This window comes from Artemia franciscana, chromosome 17 (assembly GCF_032884065.1).
Source record: "Artemia franciscana chromosome 17, ASM3288406v1, whole genome shotgun sequence".
Taxonomy (NCBI): Eukaryota; Metazoa; Arthropoda; class Branchiopoda; order Anostraca; family Artemiidae; genus Artemia; species Artemia franciscana.
In genome coordinates, this window is record NC_088879.1 from 25,339,659 (window position 1) to 25,360,099 (window position 20,441).

General features: G+C 34.3%; 1 protein-coding gene and 1 long non-coding RNA gene across 3 annotated transcripts in view; one reads left to right on the top strand and one right to left on the bottom strand.

Annotated features, from left to right (window-relative positions):
• LOC136038058 (uncharacterized) overlaps nt 1–18,778 on the top strand; it is a 50,296-nt gene extending 31,518 nt beyond the window's left edge. Inside the window, exon 3 of the long non-coding RNA XR_010620122.1 lies at nt 18,053–18,778. This is a non-coding gene — a long non-coding RNA (uncharacterized LOC136038058). The remainder of the gene's footprint in view (nt 1–18,052) is intronic.
• Nucleotides 1–20,441, bottom strand: part of LOC136038054 (protein HGV2-like) — a 66,688-nt gene that overhangs the window by 25,631 nt on the left and 20,616 nt on the right. For both annotated transcript variants that reach the window (XM_065721008.1, XM_065721007.1), the window contains exons 3-4: nt 11,898–12,153; nt 1,156–1,288 (exon numbers count right to left, since the gene is read on the bottom strand). In XM_065721008.1, the coding sequence (XP_065577080.1) occupies nt 1,156–1,288; nt 11,898–12,153 (389 nt within the window). The remainder of the gene's footprint in view (nt 1–1,155; nt 1,289–11,897; nt 12,154–20,441) is intronic.

Genomic DNA, 20,441 nt, shown 5'->3' on the forward strand with positions numbered 1-20,441 from the left:
TCCTAACATTAATCCAGGCTAGTGCCCTTTCGACCCTGCCACACAATCTTGCACCCTCCCTTGTCAGATTTGGCAACAATATTTTTCTAAAATGTAACTTGATATATGTTCCATATTAGATAATCGCATTGAGCCTTTCTAAAATTCGTTCAAAAAAACCCATCTATTGCCCCTAGGGGTGTACGCATCATCAACTGGAAACCGTCAGTTACTTGACTTTCAATAACAAATCAAGATCACTAGAATTCATTTCCAGCTAAAATACGCCCAGACCGGTTGAATTAACCCTTCCATGTATATTTTGGCTAGTAGTTTATCTTACTCAACCAATTTCGCCAGAAGAAGGCAAAACAAAAGCATGATTTAAGGTTTTAATGCAAGACCTCACACAGGAACATTATTTAAAAGGGGTTCAAAGAGACCACAGACAGGGTTATAAATTAATAAGAATCAAGAGACAGATATCTTTAGAACTGAAAAATTCAGCCTTCCTTCCAGTCTGTGCCCCCTCAAGATTTGGGGAGTCTTTTGCAGCATTTAGACGCAGCAGTTTCTTATTGATACGATACTATTATTTACAGTAATCATTCTAGATAATAATAAAAAACACAGATATATAGACACCTATCTCTCACAAAAGACGGGAATAACCCATGGAAGGCATTGGATTAGAACGACTCCCATTGAGTAGACAGGCAGGCAATGTTTTCCAGCTTGCAAGAATCAACTGCAGCTCCATCAAATAAAATATAACAAATTTGCTATTGCATAATGACTCAGTTGAGAATCTCTTTCGGCTCCTCAGATTAACAAACATGGAGAAAGAAATACAATAAATTATATTTTGAAACTTATTCTGTGCAGAAGACACCTATTGTGCTCAGACAACTTGATCCTAAAATTTGTCTGCGCCAGCTTAATTTCATCACCTAGTATTACACGGTATTTCTCCTCGATATACCAGACGGCACCAAACCGAAATAAAACTGACTGAAGTTCCACGTTTTATATCTATCTATGATGTTGAATACCTCTAAGAATAAAACATTTCTCTATTTCGAACTGAGAAAGAGTTTCTGGCCTAATTTGAGTTGACATTATATAGCCTAAATAATACAACAGAAATTAACCATATTAAAACAAAAGAACAAATACCTGAATCTCAAGGCACTTTCCGAAATCCTCTATAGCCTGAGGATAATTATCGCTTTCCATTGCTACTTCACCAAGGGCTCTTAGGGTATTCGCCAACTTTTTTCCAGCATCCTCTTCGCCGTTAGAATATAATCTTTAGAGGAAAAATTCATTGTTTTAAAACAACAAAATCATCTGCGTTTCAGGTTATTTGCGTCCAAAAATCAAGATGTCTTAAATGCACATTTTCAATGAGGGGAAGTAATAGGGGGAATCTACGTCTTTGCAGATTTAGCGAGTAACACTAAACATAGCAACATTAAGTTAAAATATACTAAATATAAAAAATGCTAAACATACTAAATATAAGTCAAAATATAATAAAACTCGGACATTTGGACTTTCCCTTAGAAACTAATTCTTCTCAAGCATTAGATCCCATTGAGCACACTTTTTAGGAGAGGATTATCCCTTACACACTACTGGTCTTCTAGAATATGTTATATTTATAAAGCTAAAGTATTTTGACTTTGAATTGGCTAATTAAATTACAGTGACGGGATTCAATGCAACATTTAAAGAAGATTCAATTCAGCAAAATTTAGTCAAAATAGAGGTGAGCCAATGTGATGGATAAATCGAGGTCTGAGCGCTAAAAATAGAACCCAAAAGCAAGCGCTATTAGCAGAAATTTCCTTTTCAATTTTTTGCCTTCATCATTTTGGGTTATAGCTTCTCATTGCCAATATTTAGCCCTCGTCTTTTCGAGCACAAGGATTTCTCGAGTTTAAATATTATTCCTCGGTTTAAATAGTGGTTTTTTGGTTGACAGTTTTAGTTCTCTTTTTTGTACTTGATGTTAATTAGTTGAAAGTTAGAAGTTAATGTGAATTCTTAATTACAAAACGCAAGATGCAAAAAATTCTTAAGAATCAATTGACAAGTAGCACCAATTCACGATTTTTTTCTGGGGGGGGGGGCAATTTTTAAGAATATAGGGGGGCGGTGCAATTCGTTTTTTTTGTGATTTTTTCCAATGCAAAATACCGAAAAAGGTATTTTACAATAGAGTTTTAAAACAAGTTTTTTTCCAGGGGGTCTCGGGGCAGTTTCCCCCGTCCTCTAATTGGCGTCACTGCCATTGAGACTTTTGCACAGTCAGTGCAAGAAAAAAGACGGTTTGAGCTCTGCTGACTTAGGGATTTGAAATAAAAAAAGCTAAGAAATCTAGGCCAGTAGAATTTCCCTAGAGCCTATTGTAAGTATGAGGATGGTTGCAGAAGGTTGGGAAACCTTAACAAACGCTAACAAGAAATTTCTCTGTTTGGGATGGTTCGTCACTCATATGGTTACCTGGAATAGCAGCTTCTGCAATCTAATCAGCGTTATCTATTTGGCACAGGACATAGTAGAAATTTGTTTGGATACCTTGAGAAGCGATTTTATTTTCTTGGTGCAAAGTATAATGAAGAGCAGTGACTGACTTGTTTGAGAGGTCAAATGCTAGCAGTTCGAGAGCAGATTTGTAGGCAGAGTTGTAACCTTTGAATTTCGAAGTGGACTTGAGACATTTAAAACACATTTAGTCATATTAATTGCGGGAATCTCTTCCGGAATACACAAATCATTAAATAATCTTTCAGCAGTAACTAAAGGCTACCTGCGGCGGAAAAAATCATCCCTATTTTTGAACCTTCAAGGTAAACCGGAAGGTACTCTTTATATGATTCAGTATTTTGAAGGATAGACCACCCCCTTTTCACATATTATAAGGACAAAAATTCCTTTGTGGTTAGTCAAAATGCAAATCTACCAAGACAAGCCTCCAGGGAGGAACAGAAATGCATATACAGGCAACAGAGCGTAAAGACACTTGGATTTTGGATTTATCGTAAAGATACAAAATTTTGGACCTTTTTCTAATGCGGACTTTTCTTGTAACGTTAAGGTCCTTGATGAAAAATTAATTACACCTGGTCCAAGAGTTGACGAAGGTATTACGGCTTTATTTTCGAACACATACGGTGTTCGGTGATTCGTGCGTGGAACACGCACGGTATATTACGTTACAAGAAAAGTCCGCATTAGAAAAAGGTCCAAAATTTTGTTTTAAAACTAATAGAGTCCCAGTAGAAGAAATTATCTCTTCAATAGAAACATCTTTACATAGAAACCCCATCTTAATTAAAGATGTTAGCCTAGCAAGAGCTTCTACTGTTAAAGCCCTGTCAGAGTTTGCTTTAAAACCAGAAATCCCTAACAATTCTATCAAAGACATAAAGATTCTTAATAATTTAAGAAGGGATGAATCTATTATTATTACAAAAGCAGACAAGGGTAACACTTTAGTGGTAATGGACACCAAGGACTACGATTCAAAATTAAACACTTTACTGAAAGATGAAAAAACTTACAAACAACTTTCTTTTGACCCGACGGACTCATACACAAAGAAGTTTAAGAACGAGTTGAAGAGTTTGAAGGAAGAAGGGAAGATTACACCTCAACTTTTCTACAAATTCTTACCAAGAGGTTCTTTGTGCCCTAAATTATATGGACTTCCAAAGATACATAAGCCAAATCTGCCATTACGACCAATTGTTGCGAGTAACAAGTCACCAACAAGTGCTCTGAGTAAGTGGCTAGTGTCATTGTTTAAACCACTCATGTCTACACAAATTTCTTATATTAAGAATTCGTCAGAACTTGTAAAAAAACTAAAAGAAGTTGAGATTTCTTCAAATTCTATAATTTCAAGTTTCGACATAGTGTCAATGTATACGAGTATTGATGTAAAAGCCGCGGAAATTCTTCTTGAGAGAAAGATACTAAGAAATTTGGACTTAATTGGTGGTGAAACAGTTTTGGAGGTCGGTGTAATTATGAGTTTAGTTAGGTTGTGCAATATGTTCTCTTATTTTTTTCAATTCAGAGGGGGTTTTTTCGAACAAGTAAATGGTTTACCTATGGGGGCCCCTTTAAGTCCTTTATTAGCAAATTGTTTTGTAGAAAATATTGAAACAATAGCGTTAGATTCATATTTTTTAAAACATAAATTTTGGGGGAGATATATGGATGACATAATTTCAGTATGGAATTATGGGGTGGAGGAATTAAAAAGTTTTTTAGAACATCTTAATTTTTGGGGAGGGGATTTAAAATTTACAATAGAATTAGAAGAGGATAATAAACTTCCTTTTCTGGATGTCCTTCTTTTAAAAAATGAAAATAGTCTGGATTTTAAGATTTACAGAAAACCTACTAGCAATAACAGATTTTTTGTAATTTTTCTCCGGTCATGCCCGCCAAGCAAAATTGGTTTAATCATATCTTTAACAGACCGCATTTTTAGAATTTGTTCTCCAAAATTCATTGAGGAGGAATTATTATTGCTAAAAGACATTTTAATAAGTAACCATTATCCGGGTTGGTTAGTTGACCAGACTTTTTCGAAAAGAAGGAAAAAAATTCTAGAATGTTCTGATGATATTCTGGAAACAACAGAAAAGAAAGATATCTTTTGTTCTCTACCATATGTTCCAGGTTTGAGTGAAAAACTTAAAAGAATTTTACAAAATAATGGTTTAAAGGTAGCTTTAAGAGGTAGTAATACTTTGGCAAGTTTTTTAAATTCTGGAAAGGATCGGACTTCCGTAGAGCAACAAAGTGGGGTTTATAAAATTCCATGTACTTGTGGAAGCTCTTATGTGGGACGTACTAACCAGAATTTAAGAACGAGATTGCTACAACATCATAATTCCATTTCATCGTCTTTAAAGCAAAATACCAAACCTGAAGATTTCACGTCGGCCCTCGCGGAGCATATCTTTAATTTTCCAAATCATTTCATTTTGTTTGAAAATGTTTCTTTGATTTCTAGGGACCAAGGTTTAAAGCAAACTTTCAGGGAAACAATCGAAATTAAAAAAATTCTATTCAAGAAAAATTCCATAAACAGAGATACAGGTGAATTTGGATTGAACTCAATTTATGATAATTTACTGAGGTCAAATAAAGTAAATATCACTTCACCTAAGAGCTATGACCTCTGTCCACGTAATACGTCAGTTAAATCTAATGAACCGGAACCGAAAAGGTCACAGAGATTTGCCTCGGCTGTTGCATTGAAAAAAATAAGAGCAATAAACTATATGTAATTAGTTTATTAGGTATAAATTCTGTTTATTTTTATTCATGTCTTTTAGTTTTACTGCTGATGATGAACACTGTATATGTGTTCGAAATTTCCATTTAAATAATTTTATATTTCACTGTCAATAAAAAGGTATCATCCCTATTTTGAACTGTTTTACTTTCGTCATGGAAAGGCAGTGTGGTCTTCGAAGTTATCTTAATCTCTGGAAGCAGATGATTTTTAAGCCAATCAAGTAGCGAATAGAGATTGTTACATATTTTTGTAAAAAAAAAATAACTCCATGGAACCATATTGCTTGATTCTTTTCTATTTTAACGAACATAACGTTTGCACAAGCACCATCCACTATGAAAATATAGTCAATTTGAGACCGAACTCATTTCTTCAAGATCTTAGTTAAAGCAACTTCATAATCTTCAAGCAGTGGACAGAAATATTTATTAAACTTTAGTTAACCATTTAAAGAACAAAAATATATCAAAAACATATAGAAACATTCAATCTTAAGATTGTCCGTATAATGTCCCTCCAAATATTACAAAAACAAGGCAACTAAGAAATGAGACGTTTATTCAGATATATGCCGGGAGAGTATGTGGGAGGGTATTTTTGACTTGAGAAAAATACTGTGTTACTGATTTTATTTGTGAAAGTATTTAAACCTGAAAAGGCTATTCAACCTTTAGACGGCTTCCCAGGGCCTTATTTGGGATGAGGATCTATTCCTCGAAGGTTCATTCATATAGTACAAGAAATTTCCAGAAATTCAAATGCAACTGCAAGAGATATAGTACAAGAATCATAGTACAGGTACATGAATAGCACAAGTGAGATTTGGATTAAGGATTAGTTTTTAGACCGCGGTCGTTTTCAGAGAATAGGGGATATGCACTTCTACTGAATGGTGTCTTCACTACAAAAAAGAGTATGGTTACTGGCCGTTTCTCTAACGGTAAAAGTGTAAGACCTACTGCGTATTTGATGCTTTACTAAAAGGGATTATACAATTATACAAAAAGAATTAAACACATATTTTCTTTTGTTCTTATTACCACATTGAAAATAAAATGAAACAACCAGGATTTACCAGGAGACCAGGATTTACCAATAGAACCACTAGGCCCTGCGGCTTTCACTATTCCCGAAGCTTTGGGGATTTCCCCGAAAATCTCGCAAAAACGGAGGGGCAAAAACGCTTGGGTTTAGAGGCGGCAAAGCTTTAACTCTGGCCTGAGTGAAACGAATGCTTGAGCTGGTGAGCTTTCAGCAATTAATATCATTATATATCAAATATTCAGTTTGATTTATTATTTCTTATCAAAGCTATCAAAGCTAAAAATTTATTTTTGAATAATAAAAAAAATTGAAATCGGGAATTTTGAAAAACATGAAACTTAGGCAATCAAAAACGAGCAGAAATTAATAAAAAAAAAAAAACAATCCGAAAAAGAAGTTTTCTAAAGAAAAGTAAAGGCCATATTAAACTTAAGATCAGAAGAAATAGAAACCTACAATAACTCAAACTAAAAAAAAAAGAAATTACTATTAAAGAATAAATGAAACCCAAAACGAACATAAATTAAATAAATAATCATAGCCAAAAACATTCAACAGGTATCAATATAAATGAATAAATAAATCTCAAAACGAGTAGAGCTTTATTTGATTATGCAAATCAAGCTTAAAACGAACAAAAATATTTTGCTATTGAGGCATAAATGAAACCCAAAACGAACAGAAATTAAATAAACAATCATAGCAAACAAACAAACAATAGATACTTATGTAAATGGGTAAAAAATCTTAAAACAAGAAAAACATAAATTGAATATGCAAATCAAACTTGAAACGAACAAAAATCTCTACAAAGAAGAGTTTAGATTTTGCGTCCTTATTTCACTGTAAAAGTCTAAAACCTACTGCGTCATAGGCACTTTACTAAAAACGAATTATATTGCAAATATTTTCTTTTGTGCTTATTATAACACTGAAAATAAACATAAAAATTACAGTAAAATTAAATTTTGAGCTTTCAGCAATTAACATCATTATATATCAAATATTTAGTTTAACTGTATTAGCTCTTCCCAAGACTGTTCAAGACAAGTATAGCTTCACTACAAACAAGAGTTTGGATACTGCCCCCTTCCCTAACTGTAAAAGTCTAAAGCCTACTACGTCATTGGTGCTTCGCTGAAAACGAATTATATTACAAATATTTTCTTTTCCAGTTATTGCAACATTGAAAATGAAAATAAAATTACAGTGATATAAAATCTTAACTGATGATCTTTCAACAATTAATAGCGTTGTAAATTAAACATTCAGTTTGATTCCATTTGTACTTTTAATGACTTCAAGATATATGTAATTTTCAGTAAAGCGCCAATGAAGCAGTACGTTTTAGACTTTTACAGTGAAAGAAGGAGGCAAAACCGTAACTCTTCTTTGTAGAGATTTTTGTGTGTTTCAAGCTTGATTTGCATATTTAATTTAAGTTTTTCTCGTTTTAAGATTTATTTACTCATTTATATTAGTAACTATTGTTTGTTTGTTTGATATGATTAATTTTTATTTTATTTTTAAGTATTTTATTTTATTTAATTTCTGTTCCTTTTGGGTTTCATTTATGCCTCAATAGCAAAATAAAATACTTTTGTTTGTTTTAAGCTTGATTTCATATTCAACTTAGGCTTTAAAACAGCTTCCCAGGACCTAATTTGGGAAGAGGATCCATTCCTCGGAGGTTCATTAATATAGCATTAGAAATATCTAAAATAGGGAAAAATGAATGTTCTGACACTTGACATTTTTTCTTCGGTATTCACGGTTTTGAACAAGAGCTAAGAGCTCATATGGCACTTGTGACGAGGCATGAAGAGCTAAGAACCAAGAGATCATATGGTATGAGCTCTAACAAAATTCTATGAATCAATAGATTGATTTAAAAGGAAAATAAGAGGCTTAATGCCGGTCAGGATTTAAAATAAGAGCTCTGAGTCACAATGTCCTTCTAAATATCAAAATTCATTAAGATCCGATCACCCACTCGTATGTTATAAATAACTAATTTTTTCCAATTTTTCCTTTCCCTTTAGCCCCCCAAGATGGTCGAATCTGGGAAAACGACTTTATCAAGTCAATTTGTGCAGCTCCCAGACACGCCTACCAATTTTCATCGTCCTAGCACGTCCAGAAGCACCAAACTCGCCAAATCACTGAACCCCTCACCCAACTCCCCCAAAGAGAGCGAATCCAATACGGTTCCGCCCATCACGTATCAATGACATTTGCTTATTCTATCCACCAAGCTTCATCCCGATTCCTCCACTCAAAGTGCTTTTCAAGATTTCCCCCTCCAACTCCCCCCAGTGTAAAAAGATCTGGTCCGGATTTGAAATAAGAGCTCTGAGACATGAATTCCTTCTAAATATAAATTTTCATTAAGATCCGATCACCTATTCGTAAGATAAAAATACCACAATTTTCACGTTTTCCAAGAATTCCGGTTTCCCCCTCCAATCCCTCCAATATCACAGGATCTGGTCAGAATTTAAAATTAGAGCTTCAAAGCACAAGATCCTTCTAAATATCAAATTTCATTAAGATCTGGTCACCCTTTCGTAAGTTACAAATACATCAATTTTCAAAATTACCCCCCCCCCACCTCCACCAAAGAGAGCAGATCCGGTCCGGTTATGGCAGTCACGTATCTTAGACAGGTTTTTATTCTTCCCATCCAGTTTCATCCTGATCTCACCGCTTTAAGTATTTTCAAAGATTTCCGGTACCCCCCAACTGCCCCCCCAATTACGCTGGATCCAGTTGAGATTTAAAATAAGAGATCTGAGTTACGAATTTTCACGTTTTCCAAGAATTCCGGTTTCCCCCTCCAACACCCCCCAATGTCTCAGGAATTTAAAATAAGAATTTAATATCTTGTCGGAATTTAAAATAAGAGCTTCAAAGCACAAGATCCTTCTAAATATCAAATTTCATTAAGATCCGATCACTCCGTAAGTTACAAATACCTCATTTTTCCGAATTACCCCCCCCCCCAACTCCACCAAAGAGAGCAGATCCGGTCCGGTTATATCAGTCACGTATCTTAGACAGGTTTTTATTCTTCCCATCCAGTTTTCTAAGATTTTTTCTAAGAAAACTGTAAGTATTTTCTAAGATTTCCGGTCCCCCCCCCCAATGACGCTGGATCCGGTTGAGATTTAAAATAAGAGATCTGAGTTACGATTTCCCTCTAAATATGAAGTTTCATGAAGATCTGATCACTCCTTCGTAAGTTAAAAATACGTCATTTTTTCTAATTTTTCAGAATTAACCCCCCCCCAATAGAGCGGATCCGTTCCAATTATGTAAATGACGTATCTAAGACTTCTGCTTATTTTTCCCACCAAGTTTCATCCCGATTCCTCCAATCTAAGCGTTTTCCTTCATTTTAGGTTCCCCCACCCCAAACTTCCCCTAACGTCACCAGATCCGGTCGGGACTTAAAATAAGAGCTATGAGACATGATATCCTTCTATATATCAAATTTCATTGAGATCCGATCACCCGTTCGTAAGTTAAAAACACCTGATTTTTTTAGTTTTTCACAATTAACCCCCCCCCCCCAACTACCCCAAAGAGAGCAGATCCGGTCCGGTTGTCAGTCACGTATCTTAGACAGGTTTTTATTCTTCCCATCCAGCTTCATCCTGATCTCACCGCTTTAAGTATTTTCTAAGATTTCCAGTTCCACCCCCCACCCCCCAACTGCCCCCCCCCCATTATGCTGGATCCGGTTGAGATTTAAAATAAGAGATCAGAGTTACGAGGTCCTTCTAAATATGAAGTTTCATGAAGATCCGATCATTGTTTCGTCAGTTAAAAATACGTCATTTTTTCTAATTTTTCAGAATCACAACCCCCCCCCCCCCCCCAATAGAGCGGATCCGTTCCAATTATGTAAATCACGTATCTAAGACTGCTGGTTATTTTACCACCAAATTTCATCCCGATCCCTCCAATCTAAGCGTTTTCCATCATTTTAGGTTCCCCCACCCCAAACTCCCCCCAATGTCACCAGATCCGGTCGGGACTTAAAATAAGAGCTTTGAGACACGATATCTTTCTAAATATCAAATTTCATTGAGATCCGATCACCCGTTCGTAAGTTAAAAATACTTCATTTTTTCTAATTTTTCAGAATTAACCTCCCCCCCCCCCAAATCCCAAAGAGAGCGGATCCGTTCCGGTTATGTCAATCATGTATCTAGGACTTGTGCTTATTTTTCCCACCAAGTTTCATCCCGATCCCTCCACTCTAACTGTTTCCAAGATTTTAGGTTTCCCCCTCCCAACTCCCCCCCCCCCCCAATATCACCAGATCCGGTCGGGATTTAAAATAACAGCTCTGAGACACGATATCCTTCCAAATATCAAATTTCATTAAGATCTGATCAACCGTTCGTAAGTTAAAAATACTCCATTTTTTCTATTTTTTCCGAATTAATCAGCCCCCCCACTCCTCCCCCCTCCAGATGGTCAAATCGGGAAAACGACTATGTCTAATTTAATCTGGTCCGGTCCCTGATACGCCTGCCAAATTTCATCGTCCTAGCTTACCTGGAAGTGCCTAAAGTAGCAAAACCGGGACCGACAGACCGACAGAATTTGCGATTGCAATATGTCACTTGGTTAATATCAAGTGCCATAAAAATGAATGATTCTTCTGTTCCTTTTAACAATATTGTGATAGCATTTTTCATCTAATTTTTGGAAACAAATATCTATATCATATAAATGGAATGACTTTATTTTCCTTTATTCATATTTAGCATTAATTTCATATTATTTATGATTTGCCTTTATTTTTATTTTAGCATAAAATGTGGATCCTCCGCATATTTTATCTTTTTCAGTGATTTTTAAACATATTTTGTTCGTTAATACGCATTTCCTTACGCAGATATTTATTCCCCGCCCACTTCTCGATCAAAATGCACTTTTCTTTTCCAAACACAAAAACAAGACGGAATGTGACAACAAGATAGTAAAGACAATCTGTGATTTGTCTTTACTTTTTAATTTTAGCACTGTATGTGCACTTTTAATATGGATCTTCCGTTGATTTTTTTGAGAAACTTTCTAGGCCCCTTCAAGGATAATATTGTTTTTTTTTGTTTTGTTCTTTTTGAAGTAAACGTACCAGAGAAAAATCGCTTACTGACTTTGGCCATTTTTGCATAGCAAAATTTGACGTTGGGGAGCAAAATTTGGCTTTTTTTAAGTAAACATACCAGACAATACTCACATGGTGACGTTGCTTGGTCGTTTTTGCTTAACAGAATTTGGCATTTTCCGTCAGAAATTGGGAAAAACTGCAGAAGCAGTTGACTAAAACCTAGTTATAACAGTCCAATTTGAAGGTTTTTATTTTTGCTGCTTTTATTTTTACTTTTCTAAATCTTTTTACAGCATTTCACGAGTCAAAAGAAAGACAATTTACTACTATTAGCAAAACTTTAAACGTTTCTGTGGCTCTCAGTTTTTTTTAAAAGTCATCTAAGGAAAGCTTTCAGCACTTTTATTTACTCTAAATGCTACCAACCTTTCGTAAGTTTGTCTAGCCAGATCTAACACTTCCCAAGCCACCTGGAGGTTCGATACATCTTCTTCTTCATCCTGATCTAAGGTTTCATTTGGATTTTCTTCTTTGTCTTCAGTCTTCTCACTTTCAACCTGTTCTACTGATTTTTTTTCTACTTTTTGCTTATCCAGCTTCCCTGCTTCTCCATTCTTTCCTAATTTTGAAGGCTCTTCCTCTTCTTTACTTGGGTTCTCTTCCTCTTCATCTGAAGATTCACCTAAAGATATTTTGGCAGTTTAGATGGTGTTTACAGCCAATCTCACATATTCTCCTTTTCAGCAAAATTGCACAGACACACACACACACACAAACAAAAAAGATAAAACTATTCATTACATTAAGCAGAGATTCAAGAAGTCTAGACTTTCTCTCTTCCACTTAAGAGATCATTTCTTTTTTTAAGAAATTCCATTGCATCACTTCTTTTTTCGTTTTTTTTTTTTTTTGCATTCAAATTTGAGGAAGATATCTTCTTATTCATCTTTTACATAAACATTCCAATGGCTTTTTGAAATAAGGGCGTAATAACTTTGAGCCTGTTAATATATATATATATATATATATATATATATATATATATATATATATATATATATATATATATATATATATATATATATACTAGCTGTTGGGGTGGCGCTTCGCGCCACCCCAACACCTAGTTGGTGGGGGCGCTTCGCGCCCCCCCCCAAGCCCCCCCGCGCGCGTAAGTCGTTACGCGCCATAATAGTTACGCGCCATTGTAGTTGTGTCCCTATGTCCCACCTGTGAATATAGATAGATATATATATATATATATATATATATATATATATATATATATATATATATATATATATATATATATATATATATATATATATATATATATATATATATATATATATATATATATATATATATATATATATATATATATGGTTTTAACTACGTAAAACTTGCGAATATACAACATTCTTTGCTGTCCCATTGTCTTTGCATATAAATAGATTGTCAGGTTTACCGACTCTTGAACATGCAACATATAATGGTCCATGGGAAAACAATCTGTATTCAGATCTATACCTCATGATTCTAATGATTGCCCTTGAGCTTTGTTGATGGTGATTGCTAATCGACCATTCCCTGTCCCGGTGTCCCGGTCGTCATTTATATCCCCCTGTTTCCCCCGGTGTCCCCGTTGTAGTTGTGTCCCTGTGTCCCGGTCGTCATTTATATTCCCTGTGTCCCGGTCGTCATTTGTATCCCGGTGTCCCGGTCTGTATATACATTCGTTTTTTAGTTTTGTTTTTCTCCTTTATTTTTTTCCTTTTTTTTTCTTTTTTAGCTTATTTAGATTTTTAGATTTTTTAGTTTTTTTATTAGTTTTTAGTTTTTTTTCTTTTTAGTTTTTTTTGTCCCGGTCGTCATTTATATCCCCCTGTTTCCCCCGGTGTCCCCGTTGTAGTTGTGTCCCTGTGTCCCGGTCGTCATTTATATTCCCTGTGTCCCGGTCGTCATTTGTATCCCGGTGTACCGGTTTGTATATACATTCGTTTTTTAGTTTTGTTTTTCTCCTTTATTTTTTTCCTTTTTTTTTCTTTTTTAGTTTATTTAGATTTTTAGATTTTTTAGTTTTTTTATTAGTTTTTAGTTTTTTTTTTCTTTTTAGTTTTTTTGTAGTTTTTACCTTCTTTTTAGTTTTGTTAGTTTTTTTTTTACTTATGTCCTGGTCGTCATTTATACTCCCTGTGTCCCGGTGCTTTGTTGATTGCTAATCGAACATTCCTTTTGTCCTGGTCGCTTTCTCTTTGAGTGTCGTCATTTATTTTTTTCTTTTTAGTTCTTTTAGTTTTTACCTTTTTTAGTTTTTTTTTAGTTTTTTAGATGAAAATTTTTTTTAGTTTTTTCCTTTTTTTCTTTTAGTTTTTTATTGGTTTTTACCTTTATTTTAGCTTATTTTTCAGTTTTTTCCTTTTTTTTTAGTTTTTTTTATTTTTTATTTTTTTTAGTTTTTTACCTTTTTTTAGTTTTTTTAGTTTTTTTAGTTTTTTAGCTTTTTTACTTTTTTATTAGTTTTTAGTTTTTTTGTAGTTTTTGCCTTTTTTTGGTTTTTTCAGTTTTTTTTTTAGTTTTTTATTGGTTTTTACCTTTATTTTAGCTTATTTTTCAGTTTTTTCCTTTTTTTTAGTTTTTTTTAGTTTTTTTAATTTTTTACCTTTTTTTAGTTTTTTTAGTTTTTTTAGTTTTTTAGCTTTTTTATTTTTTTTATTAGTTTTTAGTTTTTTTGTAGTTTTTGCCTTTTTTTTAGTTTTTAGCTTTTTTATTAGTTTTTAGTTTTTTTTGTAGTTTTTGCCTTTTTTTAGTTTTTTAGTTTTTTAGCTTTTTTATTTTTTTTATTAGTTTTTAGTTTTTTTGTAGTTTTTGCCTTTTTTAGTTTTTTCAGTTTTGACGTCACCTGATCCAGTTTTTTCAGGTGACGTCACCTGATCCACGATCCACAGATCCACAGACAACTTATTTTTATATATACAGATAGTTTTTTTTTTTTACTTATGTCCTGGTCGTCATTTATACTCCCTGTGTCCCGGTGCTTTGTTGATTGCTAATCGAACATTCCTTTTGTCCTGGTCGCTTTCTCTTTGAGTGTCGTCATTTATTTTTTTCTTTTTTAGTTCTTTTAGTTTTTACCTTTTTTAGTTTTTTTTAGTTTTTTAGATGAAAATTTTTTTTAGTTTTTTCCTTTTTTTCTTTTTAGTTTTTTATTGGTTTTTACCTTTATTTTAGCTTATTTTTCAGTTTTTTCCTTTTTTTTAGTTTTTTTTTTATTTTTTATTTTTTTTAGTTTTTTACCTTTTTTTAGTTTTTTTAGTTTTTTTAGTTTTTTTAGTTTTTTAGCTTTTTTACTTTTTTTATTAGTTTTTAGTTTTTTTTGTAGTTTTTGCCTTTTTTTAGTTTTTTCAGTTTTTTTTTTAGTTTGTTATTGGTTTTTACCTTTATTTTAGCTTATTTTTCAGTTTTTTCCTTTTTTTTTAGTTTTTTTTAGTTTTTAGTTTTTTTAGTTTTTTACCTTTTTTTTAGTTTTTTTAGTTTTTTTGGTTTTTTAGCTTTTTTATTTTTTTTATTAGTTTTTAGTTTTTTTTTGTAGTTTTTGCCTTTTTTTAGTTTTTTAGCTTTTTTATTTTTTTTATTAGTTTTTAGTTTTTTTTGTAGTTTTTGCCTTTTTTTAGTTTTTTCAGTTTTGACGTCACCTGATCCAGTTTTTTCAGGTGACGTCACCTGATCCATCCACAGATCCACAGACAACTTATTTATATATATATAGATATATATATATATATATACGATATATGACTCGTTTTATCAAAGCGGTGGTGTGATTAATTGCGTGGAGAAGCAGAGCCAGCAACTCGCACAGTTTCTGGTTCTGAGCTTTTTATGCCACAACGACGCTGCTGGCAATATAGCTATATATGCTGGCAATAGAGCTAGCGCAGAATTCATCAGCAATGGAGCGCTGATAAAAGCAAAAAAAGTATTGTGGAATGATGCAAACTGCTCCAATCGCCCAAGTGAACGACAGAAGACAGTGGATAACAGTGTGGATATGCTGAATTTTTTTTACAAATGTGCTGAAAAGCAAATACCCTACCGCAATTCGTACCTTACAAACCAGAAAAAGCGTCTACGATTGCATCAGAATTAGAGTCTGACGGTGACTAGTACAGTTAATGAGCTATTTGTTAAATTCGGCAATTACGACCAATCCCAGCGCATCACTTCAAGAAATGAAAAAGGAATTTTTCAATCCATATTTTTTTAGGTTAAAACAAAAACTAAAACTTTGATTGTTGGTAATACATACCGGTCTCGAAGTGGGTCTGTCCCCTCTTTCCTTCAGATGTTTGATGAAATTTTGGAAGCAATCCATTAGCATTCCTGCGAACTTTTCATTATGGGTGACTTCATTATTACTTTGTGTGACCGGAGGTCATCTTCTTCCTTGGACTTTCTTTCAGCTGTACTTGCTTGTAGGACATTACCTTCAGCATGTGTTCCTGCTCGCATAACTGATACTACTGCTTCTTTGCTTGATTATGTTTTTTCATCGCTAACTTCGGTGCACGATTCTGTATTGACGAGCGATATCTCAGACCATTTAACTGTTTTCTCCATGTATGATTTTTCTGACTCCTCATCTAGGGGGCACCAGGGAGCTGGTTTTGTGTCTTTTCAGGAGTTGACTTTTCTTAGATTGCGGTTGGCGGGTCATTCTTTTATATCAATTCCTGTTGCATGCTTATCTGCTATCATTATTAAGTTAATGTATGTTCTTTTTTGAGTTTTATTTATTCTTTAACAGTAAAATATTTTTTTGTTCGTTTTGAGCTTGATTTGTATATTTGTTCTATGTTTTACTTGTTTTAAGGTTTACTTATTCATTTATATGGTATATGTTGTATGTTTGTTTGATATGATTGTTTATTTAATTTCTGTTCGTTTTAAAAAAGAAAAAGATAAATGATACGGGACTAGACTTCTTAAAATTCGAACCGGCGGTGCAGATCTCTGTCTCGAGGCCCTTCAGCCAGGAAATGCAAAGGGGGTATGGGGGCCAGCCATCTTGTTCTTTCACATACCCTTCCTGATTACCTCCTCCAGATTCTCCAGGTACACATTTAGAGCTGGGCTGACTCTAGATGAGCTTACAGAGTCACGCCACTCACCCAATCCCAAACCAAATAACTGATGATACCAGGACTCAAACCCTGGCCCTCCAGACAAAGGATTCGAAATCCAGCGCGCCGTCCACTTGACGAGTGGAATTTTGTTCATATTAGGTTTCACTTATTCTTTAATAGTAATATTTGGTCGTTTTGAGTTTTAATTATTATAGATTTTTATTTCTGCTGATCTTAAGTTTAATATGGCATTTACTTTTCTTTGAAAAACTTTTCTTTTTTAATTAATTTCTATTCGTTTTGGATCAGCAAAGTTTCGCGTTTTTCAAAATTTCCTTTTCCAAAATAATTTTTTTTCAACGTCAAAGTTTCATCCACGTATCAAAATAACAATATCAAAGTAACAAAGTATCAAAGTAAACAAAGTATCGAAGTAACAATTAGCAACTTGCATAACCTGCAGCGCCTGCCCCTTAAGTAAGTAAATCCAAGTATCAAGGTAAACAAAGTATCAAAGTACGAATAAACAACTTGCATAGCTCAGAGTCCTTTCCCGGGGGGCTAACGGGGGAATTCAACCCTGGAAGCATAGTTATTTGGTCTTTGGACTATATTGAACAAATTTGACCGGATATCTTTGGGAAAAAGAGGATGAGGGGGCCTGGTTGCCCTCTGATCACATTTCACTCTTAAAAAAAGAACTAAAAGTTTCAGTCTCCAACCGAATGAACCATGTCCAAAGTTAACACAACCACCCTTTCCCCAAAAACCTCATATGTTAACAATGGGCAACTTGCATAGGTTAAAACCCTTGTCTCAGTGGCTATGGGGGATTTTTCAACCTCTAAGTTATATTTATTTGAGTTTATCGCATGCATTTGGGAGAAAAAAGTGCGCAATGGGGGAAGAAGGGTTGATTATCCCCTTATCACTTTCGACTCTTAAAAAGGGCAAAAGAGATTCCAATTTCCAATCGAATGAGCCTCCCCCAAAGTTAACACGCGTTCCATAAAAACCTTATAAGCTAACAATGCGTAACTAGCATAATTTATAGCCCTTTTCCCGAGAGTTGGAGGGAAAGCGGGGGGGGGTCAAAACCGGAACCATAGTTATTTGCCAATTAAACTATATTGAATAATGGCTATCTTAAAATTTCGATCCGATACATTTGGGGAAAAGAGGGCGTGGGGGGGCTAAAACTTCTGATTTCCTATCGAATGAGCCCTCTAAGAAGCTTGTCTCTGGGGAAAAAAATAAATAATAAAACATTGAATAATAAAACTATGGAGGTGAGTAAAAATATCTCTTCACAAATATTCTACTTATATAAATTATATTCTAAAAATGATTAAATATTCTATTTAAATAAATATTCTATTTAAATAAATATTCCATTTAAATAAATATTCTATTTCTTCACAATTATTATTTTTAATTAACGCCAAGTATTTTCAGGTAGTAGTTAAAAATACAAAGACGCAAGATAATGAGGGTTTCCAGATCAATTCCTCCCGAAAGTGGCATCTGAAAAACTGGAACTCCAGACCTAAGGTGATTTTATAGAAACATATGTGGATTATATTGGCAAAATCACGTTTGTAACTGTAATAGTGCTTATCAATAGCTCCCTGCTCTCGTTTGGACACTATATTCATTTTGATGAGTTCTTATTTTTGTGCTAAAAATACTGCCACAAATTTGTTTTGTAGGGCTTACAGGAGAACAGTTTCAAAACTAATTGTCTGTAAAGCGTTACACCCCAATTACAAATTAAGAAAAAATTACTGGCAAAATCAATAGAAAACAGAAAAGGAAGAAGATACACAAAACCAGAATCTTCATTTGAGGGCTATTGGAGAGAAATTTTTCCATTAATAATATATTTCCTATGTTCACATCACACGCAAGAAATGGAGAATGATGCAAATCAACATACTGATTTACTGGTTCAACATCCTCGGTTAGAAGACAAGCAACAATCGGAATCAATATATACTTCAACGCTTCATATATAACGCTTTAATATTGGAGTCACTCAAGACGAAAGAAACTATTTTTTTGTCAAGGATTTCCGATTTGCTAGCATTTCCCTATTTAAATTGATTGTCACTGTGATTTAGATTCGCGTTCAGGTTCATTTTCAGACAAATGAAATCAGGCATAAAATTAATGTGGAGCATCATTTCCCATTCCCTGTGATAAATAGTCAGGGCTCTGCCCCTGCTTAAGCGAAGACCCATATGCATTCAATGTATTATTTTTCCCCAGCCACTTCGCATTAAAGGGAGAGTCATAGAAAATTTGAAGGGGGTTAGTTCAGTTAGAAGTTGAAAGTTCTAGTACCTTTTAAAAAAAACGAAAGTGATTGGATGTTAACCGACCCCTTTTTGTGGCCTTTTTTGCTTCCCATCTTCTCCTGATATCCAATAATAATTTTGAGATAGCTATTTGTAGAAAATAGTTGCAAGATCCAATAAATATGCCCCGGGGATATCAATGACCGTAATCAATTCAAATGACCAATTGCTTACACATAGGTTTTATAATGTAAACAGAGAGAGGGGGTTTGTTTGATATTTGGTTAAGCCTTCAGGAATCGTCCTCTGATTCTTCAGAAGACGATTGTGACGTTCAAGCTTCGCGAGTTGCTTAGACACGCTTTACGTCATCCTTACAATCGTCCCATTCAACAAATACTGCTTGCTGAACCCTTACCAACATGGCGTACAAGACAAAGGGCAGCTAAAGTACTGGTGGATTCTAGTTAAACAAGATTTGGAGCCAGCTAAAGGTTTTCAAAATTCGGCTAAAGATGAAACAAATGCTACCTGAGGGTCGCCAAAGGGTTGGCACAAGACCGACCATAGTGGGAGACCATCATTCAGAAGCTTTGTTCAGATGCCAGGAGAGGCGGAGTCGCCTGGTTTCACTGCAAGTATAAATAAAACTATGAAGATTTTTCTTTGGGTCAAAAAGATCAAGCATTTTATTGAGGCGTGGTTAGGGGAAGGACTTGTAAATGCACCCAAAACCCTTTGTCCCTTATCTTCTTGAAACCCATACCCATAAGTTATATTGGCCAAAAGCAACCCAACAAACTAAACTAATTGTTCCAGGACACGCCTTTCATTCCAAAAATAAGACGATATAGATACTTAAAATCAGTTTGAAACTGATACCTTTAAGTCCAAGTGCTAATAAAACCTTGATACAGAAGGAAAAATAGAGAAAAAACTTGGTTCACCTAAAACCAGGCCCAACAAAGGGCCAAGAGCTTTTTACCAGCCACCTCGTACATAGAAGATGAGGGAAATTGGGAGAAAATTGAAAATTTTGTGTCCACCTGCTCCCCTCTCTGGCTTTTGTGCCACCCGCTATCCTTCATAGACCCAATTGTATTGAATTAAAACTTAATCAGAATTAAAATCCCTGCTGAACTAGAAATTTGGTGATGCAACGATGTAGACCGTTAGAAACTATCCACACCCAGGTTATAAAAATAGCGTATTCGCATTATCTCAGGAATAGCTTGGCGGAATGAACTGTAATTTTTTTAAAGATGCTGGGGGGATAAGCAGGCCTTGAGCTTTTACATAAAAGTAGGAGCAAAAGTAAATCATAAGAAATTATATGTACAGATTATTAAAGGAACATAATCAGACCAATTGATTAAAGGTTTTGAGACAAACAAAAATAAGGCCTTAAATTTCGAAATAGAAAACAAATTCGGAACTAATCTATGCAAGAGATACCCAAAAATGGGTCGAGTATGAGACGTCAATGAAGACAAGCTTATGCTGAAAGAATGTTGCACTGACTTGAGACGCCCAAAATAGACCCCAAT